The sequence below is a fragment of the Python bivittatus genome, unplaced genomic scaffold (genome assembly GCF_059951505.1).
Source record: "Python bivittatus isolate LINGU-HERP-01145 unplaced genomic scaffold, Pbiv_v1 ctg000670_np1212, whole genome shotgun sequence".
NCBI lineage: Eukaryota > Metazoa > Chordata > Lepidosauria > Squamata > Pythonidae > Python > Python bivittatus.
In genome coordinates, this window is record NW_028277094.1 from 728,322 (window position 1) to 752,447 (window position 24,126).

Consider the following 24,126-nt stretch of genomic DNA (forward strand, 5'->3'; position numbering starts at 1 on the left):
TAAATATTACAAATAAATATCCCTCCAGGTGGGAATTCCAATCATCTTGGCCCCAACACCTAGGAAAGAACCAGGTTTTTAAAGCCTTTCTAAAGGCAAGAAGGGTTGGGGGCAACTGTATATTGGGAAGAAGTCTTTCGAGAGGGTAGGCACGGTCATGGAAAAGGCGTGCCTGATGGGTCCCACCAGATGTCATTGCTTCAAGGAAGGGACCTGAAGGATGCCTATCCTATTACAACAGGTGGAACAGGCAGACACCACTGGGGACAGGTGATCCCTCAGATAACCCTTATAATGTAGTACTGAAAGCCAAACTAAACAGCTGTAAAGCAACTGTAGGCAATGGGATACCCTGTGGAGTCCTTGGGGTTCTCTGAGCTTGGTTCTTTTCTTGCAAACGTTTCATTACCCAATTGGGTAATGGGTAATGAAACGTTTGCAAGAAAAGAACCAAACTCAGAGAACCCCAAGGACTCCACAGTTCAACCCTGAGCTACACATATTCACCTCCAATGGGATACCCACACTTACTTCTCTTGGTGCTCACCTGCTTTGCAAGTCCACCCCACCCTTTATTATTCACTTTCCTGTTTTTATAAAACAAAATGGAAATCTGCCAAGCCAATACAGACCTCCAGTCTCTGGCATCTTTCTTTCCAAGAAGGTCTCTTGGGCTCCAGGGTGACCACAACAATACTTGAAGAAAATTAAAAGATCCAGGGCTGCAGCCTAGAGCTTTGATCAGAAGTTGGACTACCTTCCCAGAAAAAACGGAATATCCTGGAAGCTGGAAGGGATGTGAGGATCAATCAGTGACTGGCCACATGCATTAAAGATGCATTTAGGGAATGTGCATCAATTTTCCTGCAAGGCTTTTGATGAAAATGCTCATAGTATGCTGCCAAAAGTGTGCCCATCAGCTAAAAATGTTACCAGCCCTGTTTGATTCAAAGGGGACTTATAAGTAATTGGAATGACCAAAGTATTCAACCTTTTAGATTCAACTTACTGATTATAGGAATTCAGGCAGGGAGTTGGACAGTGACAATCTTGTGTATTTCTTTTACCAGTAGAGGGTCTATTTCATGTGAAGATAAGAGTCAAGAAGCCAGAAATCCTTCATTGGGAAAGCTATAAGTGACAGGCTGAAAAGAAATTTGAAATCATTGCATCATAATGTCTTTCCCAATGATGCAACAGCTTCATTCCCTATATCAACTGATTTGCAAGGTACCAATCCAGCTTCCTGACCAAACATCCAGCAAAGGGAGTTGGGGGGAAAAAAAAGTACAATGGAGCACCTAGATTGGCAAGTATTAACCAAGAAAAGGGGTACTGACCATCTAGTTATCAGTGGTCAAACTTTCCAAGTAGACTAACGACTGCTTCTCCTTGCTTTCACCAGTGATCCAAATATAATTTCACCGAGTGGTTCAGCACCACCCAATCTCTGGCTGTTCATTCATGACCCTAAATATGCTCTGAATTTTGGATTTCAGGGTGCCCTTAGAATATATTTGTCCAATGGATTTGGATCCAATTTGGTGGATTTTTGGGGGGGGGGATGTTATTTCTAGGGAAAAAATCTATTTAAAAAATAAAGGCAGAGGAATAACCTGTTCAAAGCTATGACGTCTTATGCATTTCCCCCCTAAAGGTAAAATACAGGAGGCTTTCAGGAACTTTGGGGAAAAAATAAAATAATTATCTTGTGTTCTTTTTCAAGCCCAGAAAAAAGTGACTTGGCGTGACTGAATATACAAAGCAAAGTACAGATTGTATAGGATACCAGTTTCTCTCCCTCACATGTCTTTTTTTTTTTTGGTAATGCTGGCCTGTAACTCTTGCTTTTTATTATTAATATGACAAAGTTTAGCTTTACTCTATGTGAGTGGAAGCAAAAATCCATGGCTGTGTACTAATGATCAGAAAATTTGTATGACATATTTTGGATTTTTCTTCTTCCCTCTTTCAGCCATGCTGATGAACTATATGAAACCGAAGTGGAAGCATTTTTGCAAGTTGCTGCAAAGCTTGACGAAAGTGAAGAGCCTATAAAAGAAGAGTACAATGATGATGAAATGGACTCTGGACCAGAATATTCAAATGGAAGTGATTTTGAACTACCCACCACTGAATTGTTCTCCTCCAGGGAAGCTGCTTGTTCACCAGAAGTGACCGAGAAAACACGTGAGTTTCATTTCTGCCTTGTCTAATAACAGAGAACAAGAAGTTGGAAAAATGTGAGAAACCAGGTAGGTATGGGGAAAAGGAATGACTAGAAAATCATTCCTGCCCATGTACGCACACAAAAACACAATATTGCTGACTCTGAAGTTAGAAAAATAATGTCTTGTTGAACTGGCCTTCTCCTCAACTATCTGGCACTAGAGAAAGAGATTTGCTTTCCATTTTAATGCAGCTTAATTAATTTTACTTTCCTTGGAACCAATTCACAACTCAAACTCTGTGATCCTTCAAAATCTGCGCTCCTCTGAATTATACCATACTATTTCCCAGTTTTAAAACATGCAGCATTGATTCCGGAAAGGAAGATACAAAAATGTGTTAGAAAAATATAATATACAAAAGCCGAAACACACTCATACTTTTGTGCAAGTTTTTTTTTTTTAATCTTAAATCTCTGGGCTGTTATATTGGAAAATGAGGGTTCAGAAGCAGTCATTTTTCCTAATATTGTTTTGTATTACACAAGTAATGTTGCAGCTGCCTGCTGAACCTAGAGTGTTTTGACTCAGATCTAAAGAAGTTGCCATCTTCCCCAGTCCAGTATTCTCCAGAGGCTTTGAGACTACAATCTTCAAAATTCCCAACTAGTGTAAGGTAGAAGGTTGAATGGTAACTCTTGAAAGACTGAATGGTAGGCTAAGAAGAAGTCAGATATGAAGCTGAGTAGAAGCTTTTCTGAGATAGATTCAGCCTCTTGTAACTGAAAACTGCAGGGCTGCATCAAGGCACACACAATTTTGCAAAAACGTGAGTAAGGCCATGACAGCCCCTTCAAAAATTGTTCCCGAATTGCAACGTTTAATAGGATAGATGAGGGAAATATTAAACAAAAAAATAAATATATAAAATACCTCAAGATGGTGTTCACACAGCATGCTTAACCAGTCAAGGTAAAGACCAAACAGTTGCCTTGCACAGTATGCTAAACTTGGTTAATGTTAACCTTTGTTCTTACTGTTGTTGGCTTAGCCTGTTTGTGGATCTGGCCTGCTGGTCAGGCTTATGATTCAATGTATGGGGTATACTCAGATAATGAGCAATTAAGTTAAGGATGTTATATCTACACCGTGAATGCAGCCAGGAAGTAATCGTATTGACTGCAGTTAATTCAATTCTAATTAAATTTAAATTAAGCATTAGATTCAATTTAACATTGATCCTGGATTCAGACATTTCTTGGCACTGGCTTACCTGCCTTGGGGGATGCAGTTCCCTAGCATGGCACCCAAATACCAGTAGTAGACCTCCATTGGACACCCCTGGACAAAAGGAGGTGCCAAATAGACTTCCTAAGATAAAGCAGTTTAGGACTCATTGAATTCCAAGTGCTCCTGAGTCAAGTGAGATGAGGAGGGTGGTGATGACTGAAGAGAGAAGAAAATTAAGGGCATTTTTCTCCCTCTATTCCATCACTTTATCATGCCAGGTAACAGGTATACGTTCCTTGTTGTCATCTTCTCTATTATTCCATCATTCCTGTTGCTGGATTAAGGGAAGAAATATGTTCAAAGGTTGGTGGAGGTAGCAGGAGCAATATTCTGGAAGATAACCTGGTATATAACTTGGCTTTAAATATTTTCCCCATCCATCAGAACAATTCCAACCCCCTCTACAGAGAAGACCAGAAAGTCTATCCTTCCACAGTGCTTTTATTCTTAACTGTCCTACTTCAACTTCTTAGTTCTAGATTCCATTTTTGGTGAGCTGCCTCCAAAATCATTGATCAAGATCCAACTTCGGTTTCCAAAGCCACCCCAACCTCTACAAAGACCAAAAACAAAGCAACCTTTATTTTTCACTAAAGTAAGTGGGCTGTGCTCTACTTTTAATAGCTGAATGGCAGGTTCACAGAACTGGAATTCAAGAAAGGATACGTGAAATGACATAGTTCCAGATTTGCCCCAATTTCCATAATTCTGTCTTCATGCCTAAAGTTACCTGATTTTCCTGAGAACTGAGAGAAAGAGAAAGACACCAGAGCCTAAGAAGGCCTTAATGCTCAAATGTGACTGGAACAGGAATCTCTCTTGGTATTTGTGGTCCAGAAAGATCATCAGATGATCCATGGCTTGAAGATATTTTATTGAGATGTTGCCACTTGTATTTGAGTAACTCATTTTACAATAGAGGTAACTATAGTTCCCAGTGATTGCAGACAATCTGGGAAGCATAGCCTTTTCAGCTGTGGTACCAAAGGTTTGAAATGTGTCCTCCCAGTTGGATTTAGCATTACAGCATTCTTCCAGCCCTTCCAGAGATGGCTGATGATGGCTCTGACTATACAGCTTATAGCAATACAAGCTTACCTAGTGCATATCAGTTTTATTGCATGGTTTCACTGATGCTTGTTTGTTTTACACTGATTAACATTATTTTATTTATTTTATTTTTATTTATCAAATGTCTGTGCCATCCAACTCCCAGGGACTGTGGGTGGCTTTAGCCTCTTTGCACTCTTGTTCAGAAATAAAATAAGTGGGAGTAGCATTACCTGGGCAAGAACACTGGTCATGAGATGGTCTTTGGTCAGATTCAGATTCAGCTAGGCAGCTATGTTCTATGGGGCCTCCTTATCATAAAAACATGGTGGATGTTGAATTAATTATGAGTTAATGATGAATCTAATAATTAATTGAGTTAATGATGAATCTAAGGAACCCATCTAACTCAGCAAGTAGTTAGTTAATCCATTTTTTTTAAAGACTTCATGGAAAAATGCCTTATACTTCCTGCTATTGTTATTTTAAGACTTGCACAGATATGGAAGAACCGACTCCAGAATCTATCACAGATGCTCTGGAAAAGACTAAAAAGCAAGAAATCCTGAAGAAACATTTTGTTCGTATTGGAGGCATGCTGGCTATGCCAGTTCCGGCAAAGGGTCCACTTTTCACAGATGAGGAAAAGTAAAAGAAAACAGTCTGAGACCTCCAAGAAGAGCAAGGAGCTGGTAAATGCAAAGGCACTTTTACATTTTAGATAATAAAGATACAAAAGGTTGGCCTTTAGAGAGGAGCTTACTTAATGATTTGCAGAAAATGTTAAGTTGCACATAGAATATAAAGCAAAAGCAGAAAGACTCCAGCTGACATTGTGCTTCATGGGGAATCCTGGTTTCCTGTTACAAAATTTACGTAGCAGGGAGAATGTGAGATTTTCAATTTCTTTATTCCCTTTTCTGGTTTTTGAACACAACCCCCTACTCTAGAATATGCAAAACAAAGGATAAAAAAATCAAGATTAAGACCATTTTCCCTATGGGAAAAGCCTGTTTTGTAGAGGCTTTAAAAAAAATAGAAAAGGCAACAGAGGGAGGGCAAGTGGAAAATATAAAATGTCATGCATATGATGAAAAGTCTTGGATAAAAAAAAAATGTTTCTCCTCCTTTATCATAATGCTAGAAACTCTACTTCTTCATGTATTGACTTTGTGAAACTCACTGCTGGGTGATGATGTACTGATGAGGTACTACCTAGCTTTTAAAAAGGATTAAAAGAGTTATGGAAGACAGGACTGGTGGATCAGTGGCTAATGACTATATGGATCCTCCAGCATCAAAGGCAGTATGCCTTGAAGCAACAGCTGCTGGAGGGCAGTTGCTTTCATGCTTAGCTTCCCAAAGGCACCTGGTTGGCCCTGGCATATGACACAGGATGCTTTGAACTGATCTATCAACAGCATTTAACGTTCTTAGGAATGTCACCCAGCCAGAGATAGACACCAGAGCAGCCTTCAGAGGTACCTTTAGTAATAAATTACCAAACAATCCATCTATGCCAGTGTTTCTCAACCTTGGCCACTTGAAGATGTGTGGACTTCAACTCCCAGAATTCCCTGGCCAGCAAGGCTGACCAGGGAATTCTGGAAGTTGAAGTCCACATATCTTCAAGTGGCCAAGGTTGAGAAACACTGATCTATGCAGTCTAAAGATCTACAACCTACAGATTCTGGACAGTCAACAGTTGAGCCTTCAAGTCCCTCAGCTTCAGATTCCAAAAATTAATCCCAACACTTGCAGCCGAATACAGCAAAATAATTATTCCTCATGGCAGAACAGCAAAAAGATGCTCTAGGAATCACCATGTGTTACTGAGGTCCAGATTAGCCAGGTAGAATTAAGACCAATATGATTTAATATGAAGTGTGTCTTAGCATAAAATTTGTGATACAGGTTCATATGTGTTCCTTTTGCCCTTCTGTCTGCATTCTTTTTCAATTTTCATTCAATGAAATTTAAAAAAGGAATCCCCTCCCACTCACCAGAGGACATTATTTCTGTAAAATCCTCATGGATAGAATATGAGGTTCTTGTATTTTATATTGAGTTCACCCAACATGCTAGGCTAAGTTGTAAGGGTTGGGTGGTTTGTGTGTTAGCCTATTTTGGGAACCAGTCAGTTTCTGAGTAGGTTATATGAACCACGCCATCCCTTTATGCTCTTGAACAATTTGGGGTGGGGTGGGGTATAACATATTACGTGAATCTAGCAGTTGGGTTTTGTTTATCTTGAGTAATGGGTGGATATGTTATTGGACCCCATCCCTTTAATTACAAGATGGCTAGGGGAGTCTTTCCTTGACTATACCATCATCTTGCTTTAGTGATCTACATTCTCCGTGGCTTCTCAAGCTTCCATTAAATCCCAGAAAAAGACATCATGTCAGAACATTCCCATGAGCTCTTCCAGATCACAAAAGCAGGAAACTGACCATGAGGCTGCAGAAGGAGAGAGAAATGGGTGTAACAGAAAATAGTGACACTATCCACTGTCTCACAACAACTAAATAAGCCCAAAACCATCAACAAAGGACATTCCAAAGAACCATGAGAACCAGCCAGCAAAATAGAAGCTTCTTTCACAGAGAAGACTTTCCAGAAACTGAAAGACAGATTTAAGCCTAGAATAAAGAACAAGTCACAAAACTCAACCCGCCTTTCCATTCATTTCCCCTCCTCTTCTTTTATGACATCATTGTTTTCTATCCACGGATCCACCCAATGACTTCACAATATAAATTCTCAAGAGGAAGGGAAAGAAATGGCTTCTGGAAGAAAACAGGTTTCCCCATGAAGAATGAAGAAGCAGGACAGGTGACAGACTTTTGAACTTACATGTGTCATTTGGGTTGGTGGGTACTCTTCCACACAGAATTGCTTCTGAGATTGAAGCAAAGTGTCAGTTCAAATGGTATCTCTTCTGTGATTTCTGTACAGGGGTCCCATTCAGAGACATTTAAGACTTAGTGGTCAGTCCAATGGAGACCAACTATATCTGCCATTTTCCAGCCAAGAGCTGGGCCTAGAACTATCACATCATCTGGCCTACATCATAAGTGGGGTTCTATCTATGGTAATACAAGCTATCCACCTGCTCAGAGGATACATTTACCTGGACAGACTTCCAGTTTTGTCCCTCCTCTACTTCCCTGTTTTTTTAACCCCTGAATGAGTCAGTAAAATTAATGGACATCACAGACATGACAAAATATGTGCATGTATTTAACATTTCCTTTCAGTTAAGAAAATAAGAACAGCAGGAACTGAGAGGGGAAATAAATTTAGAGTGCATAGAACAGGGTTAATTCTATGCTGCTGATCCCAGGGAAAATCTCCTTCCTAAACTGTTATCCAGCCATAGGGGAAGTCAAGGGGGCAAATTATGTAAGCAGTGTCATGTCATCGCAACACAACTTCACTCCTTTTGGACTTGCATCATGACGTTGCATGCATGTATGAAAGGAGGAATCTAGCAGCCCAACAGGGCAAAGCTGCTTTTGTTATTTTGCAGTCACCTCTGCTGGAAGAAAACAGAAACCAGAGTTAGGGTAGGAGTGGTACTCTTTCAAAGAAAAGACCCATTGACATTGCATCAACATTGGCTGAGTCCTGGAGATGACACTCAGGGCTACCTGGGATACATCCAATAGAAGAATTCTTCACCAGTTTGAAAGCAGCTCTCTGGACTTGTGTGATCACACAGTGTCAGCAGAGTTTGAGAGCTGAACCAATGTATTTCTACTTTAGTTGCAGTGCACTGAAATTGTAGTAAAACTAATCTTTCATTATAAAAAGCAATTATGTGGCTCTGTAGAACTTCGGAGCAATGATTCCTCATTTTTAGAGACTCTTGCCTAACTTCACCTTCTAAGTCCTAAGCTTTAGGTTCCAAAAGAAGAAAGATGGCTTGATGGCCTTTTAGCTGAGATTTTTTTTTGCATATGACTAGGCAGATACATCCAACATGAATTATGGACTGGGGTGCAAGAAATCCCCCTGCCCTTCTGCATGGAATATGAGATCATTGCTGTCCCATCTCAAGCAAGGACAGTGCTCTCCTTTATTCTCCTCTTTCTCAGGGTTTTCAGAACAGCAGAAGGGAAGATGCCCTGAGATTGTTTTTGAGGGATGGGGAAGTAGAAATGATGATGGTGGAGAAGTGCTCTAAAACCGAGATAAATCATTGTTCTATCTAACCCAATGCAGCCTGCACTAAAAGCAATGCTTCTCCAGGATATGAGACCAGAATTTTCCTGGCTCTCTCTGATGATGCTGAAGGTTGAACCTGGGCTCTTTGACATCCAAAGCAGGTTCTCACCACCACATCTGAGCATTTCTCTCAAATCTTACATCCCTTCTTGCCTTTGGCAGATTTTCATCCAAACTGGAAAAAAAAGGGGGGGGCTCATCCTGTGCATGAGCTTCTTGGATTTCATTTTAAGATAGAGGTCGTAACAGGAAACAGTCTTCCTCTGGAATCTGCTCATGCAAGCTATGGCTGCTTTGTGTCATTCCAGGAAGAGACTGAGCTGGAGAGATAGCCTAAATAAGGGCATCTGGTAGCCATATTTACAGGGGAAATCCAGTCCAAGCATCCCAACAATCTCTTTTATTTTAATATTGTTTCATTTAATTCCTGGGATGAATTCCAATTCCATGGACGTTTTCTGCACTGCTGGTTGCAAAAGAATGTAGTGCTAATCTAGAAGATAGGAAATAAGGCTGCCCTTCTCCCACCCTTCAAGAAAAGTGCTGGGTTTGGGCAACAATCCTTAAGGATTCCTTATGGTTTTATGGGAACCACCAGTGGATGTGCTGCACCCATTCAAACCCATGGAAAAAATATTGTAATGAACATACAGTATGTGGCAAAGGCAGCTATATCTGAGCTGCAATGGTCTGGATGACCCCCAGATGGAGCAAAGGGAGTTCTCTGATTTTTGTGTGCCAGATCTGATAGTCCCTGTATACCACTATTAACAAGAATAAACTTTCTATCGGTTGAAAAAGAGCATCTTTTAAAAAGTGAATTGGTTACACCAACAGCAAGATCTCATTAAAATGAATTACATGCATTATTTTGGCTATTTTTCATATTTCCCAGGCTAAATTCCATTGATATCTTGGAGAACAAAAACTAAAGGAAGGGTGTTGATTCCAAAATCAGCTGGTTACCTGGGTTAGGTTCTATTCTAGGAAGGAAAAAAAATATGGGACCTATTTTCTATATTAGCATTGGATGAAACAAAGCAATGACTTCGTGGAGGTAATCAACCGTTTCTTCCATTTTTCTTATTGTCATTCTTTGTTCCTTGGAGTTTCAAAAACAAAATTTCTTGTGGGCTTTGTGATCAAGAATGTCTATCAATTCCAACTTTTTATACTGATTGAAATGAGAAATCATCCCAAATTCAAAAATTGGGGTAGGGTTTAGAGATGGTGGGGGATTTTGTTTTATTTGACCCAGACGCTTGTTGTGTGCAAAGAAAATGTTGGCTAGAATGTGGTGGAAATCTTTGTATACTGTTTGTTATCATGCAAGTGATAATCTTGGTAGAGCTACATTGCACTTCTGAAAAAGCACGCTAGAGGTATAATTATAGGCCCAAATGTTTGGATGGGAATTGATCCATTGCAAATATTTAAAACTCAAATTTAAAAGGCATTCCCCGTTAATTTTTAGTTTTAAAAATCATTTTAGCTAATTTATCTAAGCAATTAATTGAATAAAAGCTGCAACTTTACTTCATCGAAAAGAATGGTCTATAAAAACATTTCCTGGCATTTTCATTCTGCATGAAAAAAGCATGGTAGCAGAGACATGTATATTTTTAATTAAAAAATAGAGATACCGGACATGAGAGATACATGTATTCTTTCATAACTACTCAGAAGGGAATATTTCTTTTCCTAAGATGGCATCACTAAAAATTAAAAAAAAAAAAAAGCTCTTTCCAACTTTCAAAGCATTCACCCCAATCATATGGAAATTAATGCAGATTCAAGCAATGAATCAATTACAAGTCATTTGATTATGTAGAAGAGGTTCCTTGAGAAGGTTGACATTCTGGTTGAAAAACAGTATCGGCAGTGAGTTGCTAAAATTAACTCCCTGGATATGATAAGGCGTGTGTACAATGCAAGCCACTAACCATGTTTCAAATATTTTGATGAAATTCAGTACTAAAGTAATATTATTTATTGATCTGCCACATTTCTATCTCTATCGATCTACCTATCTATCCATCTATCAACTATCGTATCTATCTCTATCTAGCTGTTTAGCTATCATTATCATATCTATCTATCCATCCTCTATCTATCTCTCTCTGTCTCTCTATCTCTCTATCTATCATCTATCCATCCATTATCTCTCTATCTATCTATCATATTTCTATCTATCTATCTATCTATCTATCTATCTATCTATCTATCTATCCTCATATCCATCCATCCATCCATCCATCTATCTATCTATCTATCTATCTATCTATCTATCTATCTATCTATCTATCCTCATATCTATCTATCATCTATCTATCTATCTATCTATCTATCTATCTATCTATCTATCTATCTATCTCATATTTCTATCTATCTATGTATCTATCTATGTATCTATCATATTTCTATTTATCTATCTATCTATCTATCTATCTATCTATCTATCTATCTATCATCTATGCATCCATTATCTATCTATCCATCTATCTATCATCTATCTATTTATCTATCTATCTATCTATCTATCTATCTATCTATCTATCCTCATATCTATCTATCTATTTATCTATCTATCTATCCATTATCTCTCTATCATATTTCTATCTATCTATCTATCTATCTATCTATCTATCTATCTATCTATCCTCATATCCATCTATCTATCTATCTATCTATCTATCTATCTATCTATCTATCTATCTATCTATCTATCTATCTATCTATCTATCTATCTATCTATCTATCTATCTATCTATCTATCTATCTATCTATCTATCTATCCATCCATCCATCCATCCATCCATCCATCCATCCATCCATCTATCTATCTATCTATCTATCTATCTATCTATCTATCTATCTATCTATCTATCCTCATATCCATCCATCCATCCATCCATCCATCCATCCATCCATCCATCCATCCATCTATCTATCTATCTATCTATCTATCTATCTATCTATCTATCTATCCTCATATCCATCCATCCATCCATTCTCTCTCTCTCTCTCTCTCTCTCTGAATGACCCATGGATCACTCATAGCCTCCCGTGGTGGCATATAGGGAGGAACACAAATAGAAGAAAGTGCAAGGAACGGGGGTCAGCATTTGTTCTCTCAGCAGCTATGAAGTGATGGGGGAAAAAAAGAGGACAATTCTAAAAAAATGAAATCTGAGTTTCTCAGAAAGTAAAGCCGAGCCTTTATTTTGTACTCTGTTCTCTATTTTTTTTTATGTGTTATGAATCCACTCTAGAATGAACCTGAACTGAATAAGATGCAAAGCAGTGCATCACTCAATAACATTGCTTTATTGGGGGACATCATGACAACAACAACATCAACTCCAATTATCTGTATTCCAAATAAGGTTTTGTAATATAAATAATCTTTTCTACCTGTTTCTCTAAGCTTCACTTCATTATCTTTGCTTTTTTCATGCAGAATGAAGTTGCCACATTTCCCTGTAGCCTCCCATTGAAGTTTATTTAAAAAGCTTTCACTACAGTTGTAATAAATCCTTTGAACAGTCCAGCTTTTTCTTCATTTCATTTCTTTTCACTAGGCTAGGGCTATAAATTAGATCTCTCTTTTCCCCACGAGTTTCGGATGAATGGTTTAATTAACAAGGGAAGAAACAAAACAAGGGGGGAAAGGCTTTTCAACACTTAAAAAGCTGTTGAGAAAAATAATTTCAACATGTTTTTTTTTAAATGAAGACGCTAGGGAATATGACCAAAATAATTCTTCAGCTCTTTTTATATTTATTTTTCTCTTGCTTTGGAAATAGAATCTCTCTTTTCCTGTCTCCAAAAGGTAGCGATAGAAAAAAAGTAGTACCAATGTTTGGGATAATTAAATGGAAATGCATTTAATTCTGTAACTAACCTACAATGAAATAGTGCTAACCTTTATCATGTATCTGTAGTAGAGTGGCTATGTCCATGGGGTGAAATGCTGAAGGCCTCACGCATCTTCTCAAAGACCCTGGGCCTTCATCTCCATCTCTACCTCCTGCCTTGGAATAGAAATTTGGTAGTTCCTTCTGCCACCACCTACTGCCCAAGAGGTGTCTCCCCTGCTGTTTTCCTCCTAACCGCAGTGTGTGTGAACGATAAACTCTCTCTCACAAACTGTGCTTGAAAGATAAAAATCATAGTGGTGGTGGTAAGAAAATGAAACAACTGCTATAATGCAACTACTGGCCATGTAACCTTGAGCATGTGGCTAGAGGTTTCAGCTCTTTCTTGGGAGGTACGCCAATCTCACCAGAGATAAACAAAATAATACTTCTTTTAAAAAAAAAAGTACATGCAGTGTTCCAGGCAAACCACAAGATAGTGCTGATCTGCTACCAGTGAATGTCTTCTCACAATAAGACACGAGAAATTGCACTATGATATCATAGACTATCACAGAAAATGAAAGGAGACTCCATTTTCATGAGAAGGTAGTGAAAAGAAGGTAAATCTTCATTCTTGCCTCCCTCTATCTTCTGGCTAGCCAAGTTAAACTATGTTTTGCCCTTTATTAAACATTTCTATCAGTAGCAGAGGAAGGGGTTGGGGGAGATCTGTGTGTACCTGGCAACAATCATCTCTCCCTTGCAATATGCATTTGGGATGTCTGAGCCTGTGAGAATGTATATTGTATGTCTGAGCTGGCAACTTGGATAGCTTCAGTCTTAAGAGTGGCCAATAGAATTTCCAGTCTGAAGGTAGAGAACATGTAATTCCTCCCCCAACCACCCTGTTTGAAACATCAATTAAAGAAAGTCCTATTCACTCAGGAATTTGCAGGGCAACCACTATTCCAGGCACAAACTATCTTTTAGACTGTTTTCCAAGTGAACCTCATTTTAAATTGCCATTTTTTTATTGCCATAGTTTATGGGAGTTCATTTTATTGTTGATTGCATTTATCAAATTGTTTTATGGAAAACTATTTATATGGAGGGAGGTTGGTCTACTGTTTGGGGTCCACCAGAGGGAAATGCATTATAAAATAAAATGAAATTAATGAATAGTAATCAATAAATTGATGGATGGAGAGTGGAAGCTAATATATCACAATAACCTTTACAGGATGCAACATATATCTGCATAAATAGACACACTACCACTTCTGATAGGATCATCATCAATGTTGGAGAAATAACTCATTGACTGGATCTATATACTGGGCCAAGGCATGGTTTATTGTAACTAGGAATTGCTGAATTAGAGTTACCTTAACTGGGCTGCGAAAATCCAGATGATCATGTATCTCTTTGTTGCTGTTGGATTTCTGCAGTTTAGAATGGCAATCCCTATCTGAATAAAGGTTCAAACAGCTATAGTAAACCAAAACCAAACACAATTCATGAAAGGCTTAAAGTGTTGTGTGAAACTGGTTGGATATATTTTGGTTGGAGATTGCAACGTTTCTTCTTATAACCCCATAGAACAGCTGCTCTTTCCATTCCACCCACCCAGATTGCCAATGTTATGTATGTCATGCTACGTTAGATATGTATTTCAAAAAGTATGTTGAAAAGAGAGTTAAAAGACACACACTGGGTCCTATGCAGTACTGCAAAATTGCTAGGATATCAGAAAACTACTTAAAACCCTTTCTCCTGCTATCAATTCCTTGTTAAAATGCAACTACTTCTCATTTCCCTTCCAATGTTGTTTTTGCAACAAATATGCTTTCTGTGAAAAGCAAATACAAGAGAAATGTGATGCCTTTTGATATTAATTTGTCAATATCACTCTTGAAAGACAGAAGTAAAATCCAGATAGAAAATGTTAAGGGGGGGGGGGGTTGAACCACAGTACTCTGTGGGTGCCAGATTTAGAACTGCACTCCAAAATGAAAGAAAGATAAAAGTAGACACCAGTGTTTCTCAACCTTGGCAGCTTTCAGCTGTGTGGACTCCAACTTCTAGAATTCTCCAGCCAGCCATGCTGGCTGGGGAATTCTGGGAGTTGAAGTCCACACATCTTCAAGTTGCCAAGGTTGAGAAACACTGGTATACACTATAAAAATGGCCAATATCTTAGTTGTCATCCAACCACTCAGCATTCTGGCATGCCCCAATAGGAAAGAGTGAAATCTACACCTTTTTGCAAGATTCAATAATTGTATAGGACACTAGCCCTTTTTTAAGTAGGGCAGGAGATAGTTGCCTAAGGCTTGGAAAGGTTGCTAAGCCTTGTGTTCTAAATTAGCATCAGTTCCCCAAATGACAAGCTCACATCTGAAATCATAAAAGAGTAGACCAACAAATGCCTTCAGACTACCAACTTTTCTTTCTGAAGACTCCCTAGTTGGTTCTTTGCTAATCCTAATCCAACTGACTGTTTGAATTAGACAGAGGTCAGCATCCATTAAATATATATATGTATTCATGTTCATTTAAGCAAATATCTTCTAGTCTTAAGTATTCATTAAAGAAACATCTTTTATGATTAAGTGAAGAACTGCAGAGAGAAAAAAAAAACAATCTCCATGTTCCTCATTGCCCAACGGTGACACTGCTAAATATTTCTCAAGCTAATAGTAGCACAGTGGTAAATACACAGCTAGACCTGGCAACCTTTAATTGTATTTTTATTTCAAATGGGAAATAGGTACTTATTTTGTTTTACTTTTATAAATGACTTAAGCCAAACACATTCTGAAAGATGCACAGCAAAGAAGTAATTTCTTCTCTATTTAACTTGCCCCAGGCTCTAAAGCATCAAGAAGAATGTTGCCTAGAAAAATCCTCCCTTGAATTCTCTTTTACACTGATGAATGCTGAACTAGAACATAATTAAGGTGTCTGAGAGGGACAAAACACAAGAAGAAAAGAATGAATTGGCATTATTGAAAAACAACAAATAAGAAAACAGGAGTTCATTGAACCCAAAGAGAAAATTCCAACAGGCTTTCTATATCCATTCAGGGCAAATCAGATATTCTTTTGAAATACAGCTAATTACCAGGCTTCCTCCACATAAATAAGAGCAAACATGGGGGATATGATCTTACAGGAAATGCAGAACACCAGGAAGGGAATCCTTCTGGTGCAAGCAAATAATGCTGGCTTATTTTGATAGTAAGGTCAGATGTGTCTGCCCATCTCATCTGTTCATTCTGCACTCTCTACCTGTGACTAGGATTCTTGGGGGAAGTTTCCACTGACAGCAATGGTAGGACCATTAGATATGAGCTGCAACAATCTGGAAGACCATTAGATGGCACCATAGAGATTTTCCTGTATCTCACTGGTGCCATCCCGTAGATGTTTGGATTCAGTTGTGGAAACCCTAAAGAATGAGGATTAACCCACTCCTGGGTTTCAAAATCTTCTAGTCATTCTTGGATAAGACTGAAAGGGAAAAGATGACTCTATAGTCATATAGTTCCCATTCTGATAGATTGAAAGAAATTAAAGACATAAGATGCAGGCAATAATTAGTGGTTTGCAAGGAAGTTTCTAGAGTAGAGATCCTAGGTGGCATAGAATAGTATGGGCATGAAGAGGACAAAACTGGATTCATGGCCCACTGTCCAAAATGTTCCAAAGACAACCAGTATTTGTCCTTAACATTAGCAAGGAATGTTGCGTGCAGTACAAGTTCTACATCTTCTCTGTATTTCTGAAAAGGGATGTATAAAAGCCTTGGTCATTAGGAAGAGTACTGAAAATAGAACTGTATGGATAATGCTCTTTTATAACTCAGTTCTGCTGAACAGTCCTGAAAAAATTTTTTACAAAGCTAGAAAAGATGGGGTTTGGAGCAGTTCTCCTACGAGGACAGGCTACAGATGTTTGGTCTTCTTAAACTTCCAATGAAGGAGAGTAAAGGAAGACCCAATACCAATATATAAAAATATGAATGACATAGAGAAAGTAGAGAAGGAGAAAAACTTTTTCTGACCAGATTAGGACTAAAGGTGGTCAACTGAAATTAAATACAGGGTGATCCAGAACCCACAAAAGGAAATCTTTTCATACATTGCAAGTACAGAATTCACTGCCATCAGTTTTGATGGCAGACAACTTGGATGGTTGCAAAAGGGGACTGAGAGAAACATTTTGGTGTAGTGGTTAAGGCACCAGACTAGGAACCAGGAGACCACAAGTTCAGTCCTGCCTTAGGCACGAAACCAGCTGGGTGACCTTGGGACAGTCCCTCTCGCTCACCCCTAGGAAGGAGGCAATGGCAAACCACTTTTGAAATCTTGCCAAAAAAACTGCAGGGACTAGTCCAGGCAGTCACCAGGAGTCAACACTGACTCAAAGGCACCAAAAAAGAAAAAAAAAATGGGAGGGACTGGACAGGTTCAGGGAGAATCAGCTTCTCAGTGTCTACTAATATTGTTGCCTGTTGACTCTGGAATCACAGCATCAGGCCCTTATACTGGTTGCTGGGGAGGGATAGTGGAAGGAAATATTCATCCTCTACTCTCAGCTTGCAAAGTTTCCCTGTTGGATGCCAAATGCTGGACCAGATGGGCCACTGGCCTGATCCAGAAGGACTTTTCTGATGTTCTCCTTTTAACTCTCTCCAATTGGTCCACTCTATAAGATTCCTTTCCGGAACATACTTAGAGAAGGGGAAAAATATGGAGCTGATGCTCTGCAGAAGGAGAATGAAAGTCTATTTCAGAATGAAAGGGCATTAAACAACTAGTGTTTGTGTGTGTGTGTGTGATTGTGTGTTACAGAGACTAATGAAAAAGAAACAGATTCCAAACAAAATGTTTTGGCTTCTGACTTCTTCAGTGGAAATGCTTTGCTTTTAAACTTTTATGTTTCTGTTTTGTGTGGTGTTATAATAAGCAGATGTTTTTCACTGATTAACTACATCATTCTTGCATCCAGAAACAATTTGTCTGCAGTTGGATGCTTTAAAAAAAAAAATGTCCTGGACTTCATGCCACACCAGCTACACAAACACTGAACTCAGATACTTTGTTCTTTATAATAATGGGTCAGTGTTTCCAAAATATAAATCAAAAAGAAGAGGAAAAGCAGAAAATCCCGTTATCAGCTCTTTCGTGCTATTACATATTGTGGTTATATTATGTTGTGCACTAACAACTGTGAAGCATTTCTGGAAGTACTGTACAGCACATGGTCTTAACTCAACTGATGGGCACAAATATGCTGATCTACTTCCCCCTATGATTCTGGCTACTTACTGACATGTCAAGAAAGGAGAATCTTCATACATAACAAGGTAATCCTGGGATGATCTCTATTTATCTTTGATATAAGTAACCAGAATAGCTTCTGATGGCAACATTTCTGAGTGCTGCTTCTGTTTGGTCTTCAGTGGTCAGCAGAGTTTAACCTCTCCAACAAATGTTGTCCAAATTCTCTTTGGCATTACAAGCTTAAATTATTTTTATTTGTTTGCTAGACATAGAACCAGCATAGGGCAGTATCAGACATAATGTGTTCCAAGGCACCCTAAATTTTTATTCATTTGGATTATCACACGCCTGGGGAAGGATAAAGGTGAATACCCTTAGCAAGTATTTTATTGTAAACCAGCCAGAGAGCTTTGGTTGTTGGGTAGTTTTAAAAAATCCAATGCATACATACATACATAGTATTTGGAAACACGTATACCATACAAAGGTGCTCAGTGGTTGCCATTGAAAAAGCGAATTTATTTTAGGCGGTAATCTGCAGCTGATTATGTTGAAGTAAGTTGTATTAAATTCAGTGGCTCTTCCTTCTAAGCGGGGATGTGCAGCTTTGCATAGCTTTGATGTCCGATTACCCATCAGATTTCAGAAATACTACTAGACTAATCCAAATATGGTTTTTTTAAAAAGAAAATCTTTCCATTTCTCTTGCAGTAAATATGGACGACGTGGACAGAATGCAAAACGAAGCCCAGGTGTGAAGTTAGATAGTAGATAGAGAGGCTGTCTTGGTGAAGGACTAATACTTGAACAATGCATGTAATGTTGTCCTATTAATTATTATGTACTTCCAGCATTGTTACTCTGTTCTGATAAAGTAGACAGTATCTCCCTGAGCTAAGATGGAATTCTGGGAAGGATCATCCCAAAACATCTGAAGAGGCACAGCTTGGGGTTAGGGTTAGGGTTAATCCCTAACCGTAACCCTAACCCTTCCCTCCCCAATGGAATCCCAGGCCATAATGAATGATGTCATAAAGTAATTCCTTGGGTTTTTGCTACAACAGCCTAGCAGGACCAGCACTGAAAAATGCAAATGGTTCACAGGATGGATAAAGAGCCTTTGGACAATGGACGAAAGAGATCCTGATTATTTGCTTTAGCTGGCTTGGGCACTTCTCTTTCAAAAGGATGGCCGAAAAGTAGGGAACTAGAAGGAATGCTCTGTTGATGCCTAGGGTCAACCTGGTTTGAGAGGGAGGACCTTTGAAAGCTGAAGGGAGTAAAGATGGAAACATTCAGCAATACCCACTGGAGGTCACTTGAGATGGGTGGCATATAAATTTGACTAATAAAATAACATAACTAAATAAATAGACAGAATTTGCTGAGATGGGCAAACTGGCTTTTTTGATTAGAGCAGTGTTTCTCAACCTTGGCAACCTTAAGATGGGTGGTCTTCAATTCCCAGAATTCTGGGAGTTAAAGTCCACAAGTTTTAAAGTTGCCGAGGTTGAGAAACACTGGATTAGAGAAAGGACAATATCTACACTGGAAACCCCTTATTGGACTTTTTGCATAAAAATGAAAAAAAGTGAACTTGTGATTTATGGTTTTGATAATTAGACAGGATAGATTACAGAAAGAAGAGAGCCATGATTTAACTTTGGAGAGAGTTAAATCATGTACTGAAGTACTAAACAGAACTATACCTATTTAGCTTCCAAGCCAAGACAGGCAAGGAGCATTCAATTCAATATATAGCAAAGCAAAATAAATACTTGTGGTTACAACTTCTTATGATGTAGTTAATATATGGGCTCCTCTTGTCCCATTAAAAATCACATTTGGGTAACAGGTTTTTGGAAGTAGCTGGATTCCTACCCAAGATTTTATAGAGCCTTATGTTTATGGGTTCAGAAAGTGAATTCAGATCCACCCATAAGTTAGTTGTCTATATTCTCATTTAGTTGTAGATATGCCCCCATTACTCCACTTTTTTTTCAAGTTCAAAATCCAATCCTTTCCCCCCGCCCCCTGTATTTTAGGGTCTGAAAGCCGTACCTCCTTACAAAAGGCACTGCCCAAAATAACTTTTCCACAAGACTTCCCAAAACCATCTCGCCCTGGTAACAAAGCAAGATCCAGACCTTCTGCTTTAAAGGCAAGTAGTTTTCCTACAGTTGTTTGAAAAGACTAAACATTAAACAAACAATGCTAGCCATTAAGTTTTTGTGAAATAGATGGAGGCTCTTTTCATGCAAACCATGTCAACTCAAGATCACAATATTCCATTTAGATCATGGTGTTAATATGACTCTAAATGTGGCATGTGTAGACATGTTGTTTTCAGTATATATCTATCTAGTAGTACCTGCTGAAGTTTATTTTTGATCATATATATCCCACTGTCACCTTGGCAGTAGTTGAAAAAAATCTGAAGGGCTACTAGATACTAATGAAATGGCATGTTGGAATTATATTTATTTTTTTATTAATTTTAAACATGGATATGCTGCCCTTAATGTTCTGAATCCAGAGAAAGGGCATAGCCTTATGAGACTGTGAAGTCCAATAGAGACAATGTTTCCATGCATTCTCTTTTCATTAACAAACTACATGGGCGGTGGGGTAGGGGGTTGTAGTCTATCATAGTTGCCCAAAGAGGACTCAAGCTACAGTTAGGCTAATTCTAACTGGAAGCAAAAGATTGTGATTTGTTAATAACTCCCAGGATGGAGAAGTGGAGCAAAGAACTAGGCTATTGCAGAAAAAGGTTTGTGTGTATGTGTGTGTGAGAGAGAGAGAGAAAAAGAGAAAGTCAGGGGGGAGGGAGAGATGAAGAAGAATATCATGGTTGATATCAAAGAAATATCACTTTCACTTTATTGTCGTATTCATCTGGATAGCATTGATACCCAAAATAATAACTTCAACAGATACATATTTCATTCAGTCTTTTGCTAAGGTGTTCACTGTGGAACAAGATATTCTCTCTGTCTTGTAGGAGGTTGCAAAAACGAACTCATAAACGCACACCCCTCAAATCTCTACAAAGAAGTATGCCTCAGATAAAGCTTTCCTTGGGCTTCTCCACCACATAGTCATTTCATTCAGATAGCCTATTTTTAAAAAAATCAACATTATCTCCAGGCAAAGACTAATCATGAATTCCATTTAATGACATGCTCATATGCAGAGTGGATTCCTTTGCTTGAGGCATTGTCTTGCATTGATTTAGGATACAGCTGCAGGCTGAGTGGACACGCACGTTGAGTCAAAATATTTGTAGCTCTCAAGGAGCTGTGCAGACTAGATGTCTGCATTTCCAGTTCTCGGTGTTCCTATCAGGGCTGAGCCAGGGATCCAGAGTAGGAGGTGGCCTGAGCAAGGGTGGGCTCAGAGTTAGGTATCTGCAAAACAGAAGGATTTTTCCATACGGTCATCAGGAGCTGGACCCAACCTAATTTATTAACTGTGAAACACCCCTGATGTACTCCAACATTACTAGATTTACTGACAGCAATGGGAGACAAGTTACGTCTCATAAAGCGCCCTGGAAGACAGTGTGTGAGGCTTTGTAGGAAATATTAAAGATGGCTTGCAGAAACCATGTCAACTTGGAAGTTGAGATTAAGACAGACCCCCCTGATGGGCACTGTTGCCTGGATTACACCCAATGCTAAACCATAAACCATAATTTACAAACCTCTCTAGCTGAGCTCACACTTCAGGCTGAACCATAGACCCAGGTTAACAAAGAAGCATCATATGCCATGCTATGCCCCAACAAAGATATTATGGCTTCACACAATGATCTGGATCATGCAACGTCCTAAAACAATGGCTCAGTCAAACCACAAGCTACCAAACCCTACTTTGGGCTCACCTGGTGTCTTGTGTGCATCCAGTGACATTGTGCTAAGCCAGCACCAAACTGTTTTATTTATTCTTGTGTTTGTTGCCTGTGGGGCATCCCACCTTCCTTTAGAGAGCTCATCCACCCACTAAAGGACTACAACCACCTTCTCAGAAGCCCCAGACACCCCCTGAGAAGCCAGTGCCTGCTGTTCCTGAAGTGCCTGCTGTAAGTGGGCCTCCTGCAGCCCCAAAGACAAAGCAGCCGGCTTCAGCTACTTTAGCGAAAGCAGCTCCAAAAAGCAAAGAGCCGGAACCAACAATATGGGAAAAGATATTCCCATGTCTGAAGAAAAAGAAGCCCCCACCTAAAGAACCTTTGGAAAGACATTTGGTACAAGTTGCACCTGACCCTAAAGGGGCATATGATAAAACGTCCTTCATGGTTGGCGAAACACGTTGTATCTCTACTATGCCATCACCACCATTCCCTGACTCTCAGGAGTCTAAGTCTAAGAAGACACAAAGCAAGAAGAAAAGGGACAAAAGGAAGAGTTCTTCAACCCATGTGTCTGTGCCAAAGACAGTTTTTTCTATATTTGATCCCACCAAAGAACCAACTGAGGTCTACATTCAGGAACCCTCTAAGTTACCCAAAGGGATTTTGAAAACCTCAGAAGAAAAAGTGCAGCCAAGCAAATCAGTTTCCATCATCTTACCTTCAGAAATGGACAAGACTGAAATACCCCCAGAGGGTGTTGTGAAGTCTTCAAAAACCCACTTTAAAAGTCAGGAGGTTTCCCAAGTCACTAGTGAAAGCTCCGTTCAATTGCCTCCTCGGGATAGAGAACCCATCTCATCATCATCTGATCAGGCCAAAGAAGAGGAGGAGGAGGAGAAGGAGAAGGAGGAATTGCCTGCCATTTCTCTCAAATCACAGAAACGTACACCCTTATTTGCCAGAACTACTGCTCCTCTAACACGGAAAGTTAACACAAAAGATTCAGCTACTCAGACAACTCCATCAGTTGAACCCCTTAAACCTGTTTCTTCCCTATCTTTGTCTTTCCTACCTCAGTCTCCCCCACCTCTCTCCACCTCACCTTCTCGGCCTTCTGAGAAGATGGCTTGTCGTTTACCTGCAGCACACTTCCAGCTGGAGATGGCTCCTTCATACATTCCACGTCTCAAACATGATCACCTGGCTTCATCAAGAAAAGCAGAGGGCGCAGGAGAAACCCCAAAAGAATCTGGGAGCAAGCCCCCCAAACCAGGATCCAGAAAGGCACCACTGGTGAGCTACTGATAGAATTGTGTGGAAATTTTCTTTTGCAGATGTCTCTCAACCATTCTCATTCAGTCATGAAATTCTGTCCCAAAATGTCAAAAGAGAAACAAATTTGGGTCCAATTTATATGTTGGGAAGTAAGGTTCTGGCATCCTGTGGGGCCAAGGGTGTGTATTAATGTTCTGCTTTTCATAGTATACTCACCTTCCCAACAGCCTATAGCTTAGCTGCTTACCCAGACCATCATTCAGTCCCAGGAGAAGACATCAGGAGGACATCTTCCTCCTTCTTCCCAAGTGGGAAACGGGCAGCTGGAAAAGCTGCAGAAGGAAGGCCAGATATGAAACCCCAAACCACCGCTGCCATCTTGCCAAGATAACCTTAGCCCAATGAGGCCACTAAAATCAATTTGGAGAATGAGGCAGAAAAACACAACCCCTTTTCACAGGAAACAAACAAGTTTGGGCAGCTGGAAGACTTTATACAGAATGATTTGCTTTGGTTTCATGTCTGGAGAAAACAGACTCCGTTTCAGCAATTTTATGGGGGGGAGACCTAAGAGAATATTGGTAATAGGTTGCAAGGGAAGGAAAGTCAGAAAAAGAAGTCCCTTCTCCCCATACCTGTTAGTTACAAATAAATGCTAAAAGAAAATTGTAGGTACAATGTAAGCCATGTGTGCATCTATCTAGTTAAAGCCTGATGTCATGCTTTTTTTTTTAAGGAATTCTCATAGGGATCTCTTAGGGCAGTGTTGTCCAAACTTGGCCACTTTAAGATGAGTGGACTTCAACTCCCAGAATTCTCCAGCCAGCATGGCTGGCTGGGGAATTCTGGGAGTTGAAGTCCACTCATCTTAAAGTGGCCAAGTTTGGACAACACTGTCTTAGGGGCTTATTCCCAAATAATCACTAGAGTGTACTTTCTATCTAGCTTTCTAAATGCTCTAATAACCTTTTTCAAGATTGTTCTAGGTTTTAGTATTTTAATTTTCCTTTGAGGTGTTTTTTTTTTTTTTTTTTAATATTAACCCGTTTTTGCATTTTGGTTTTTGTTTTAATAACTGCCTTGGAAGCACTTTTTGGATGGAAAAGCAA

The 24,126-nt window shown here is 39.3% G+C and overlaps 1 protein-coding gene across 1 annotated transcript; it reads left to right on the forward strand.

The window, feature by feature from the left end:
- The first annotated feature begins 220 nt into the window (after nt 1-220).
- On the forward strand, nt 221-23,741 carry LOC148214422 (uncharacterized). The gene is made up of 4 exons (XM_088151506.1): nt 221-270; nt 1,976-2,190; nt 19,932-20,047; nt 21,875-23,741. Exons 1-4 carry the CDS (start codon nt 221-223, stop codon nt 23,045-23,047), a joined length of 1,554 nt encoding a protein of 517 aa, XP_088007632.1. The 3' UTR covers nt 23,048-23,741.
- Nucleotides 23,742-24,126: the final 385 nt, after the last annotated feature.

Coding starts and splice junctions, on each gene's coding strand:
- LOC148214422 (XM_088151506.1), top strand. CDS start 221: ATGCCTATCCTATTACAACAGGTGGAACAGGCAGACACCACTGGGGAC. Junction 2,191..19,931: donor AGAAGTGACCGAGAAAACAC/GTGAGTTTCATT, acceptor CCTGTATTTTAG/GGTCTGAAAGCCGTACCTCC. Junction 20,048..21,874: donor CCAGACCTTCTGCTTTAAAG/GCAAGTAGTTTT, acceptor ACCTTCCTTTAG/AGAGCTCATCCACCCACTAA.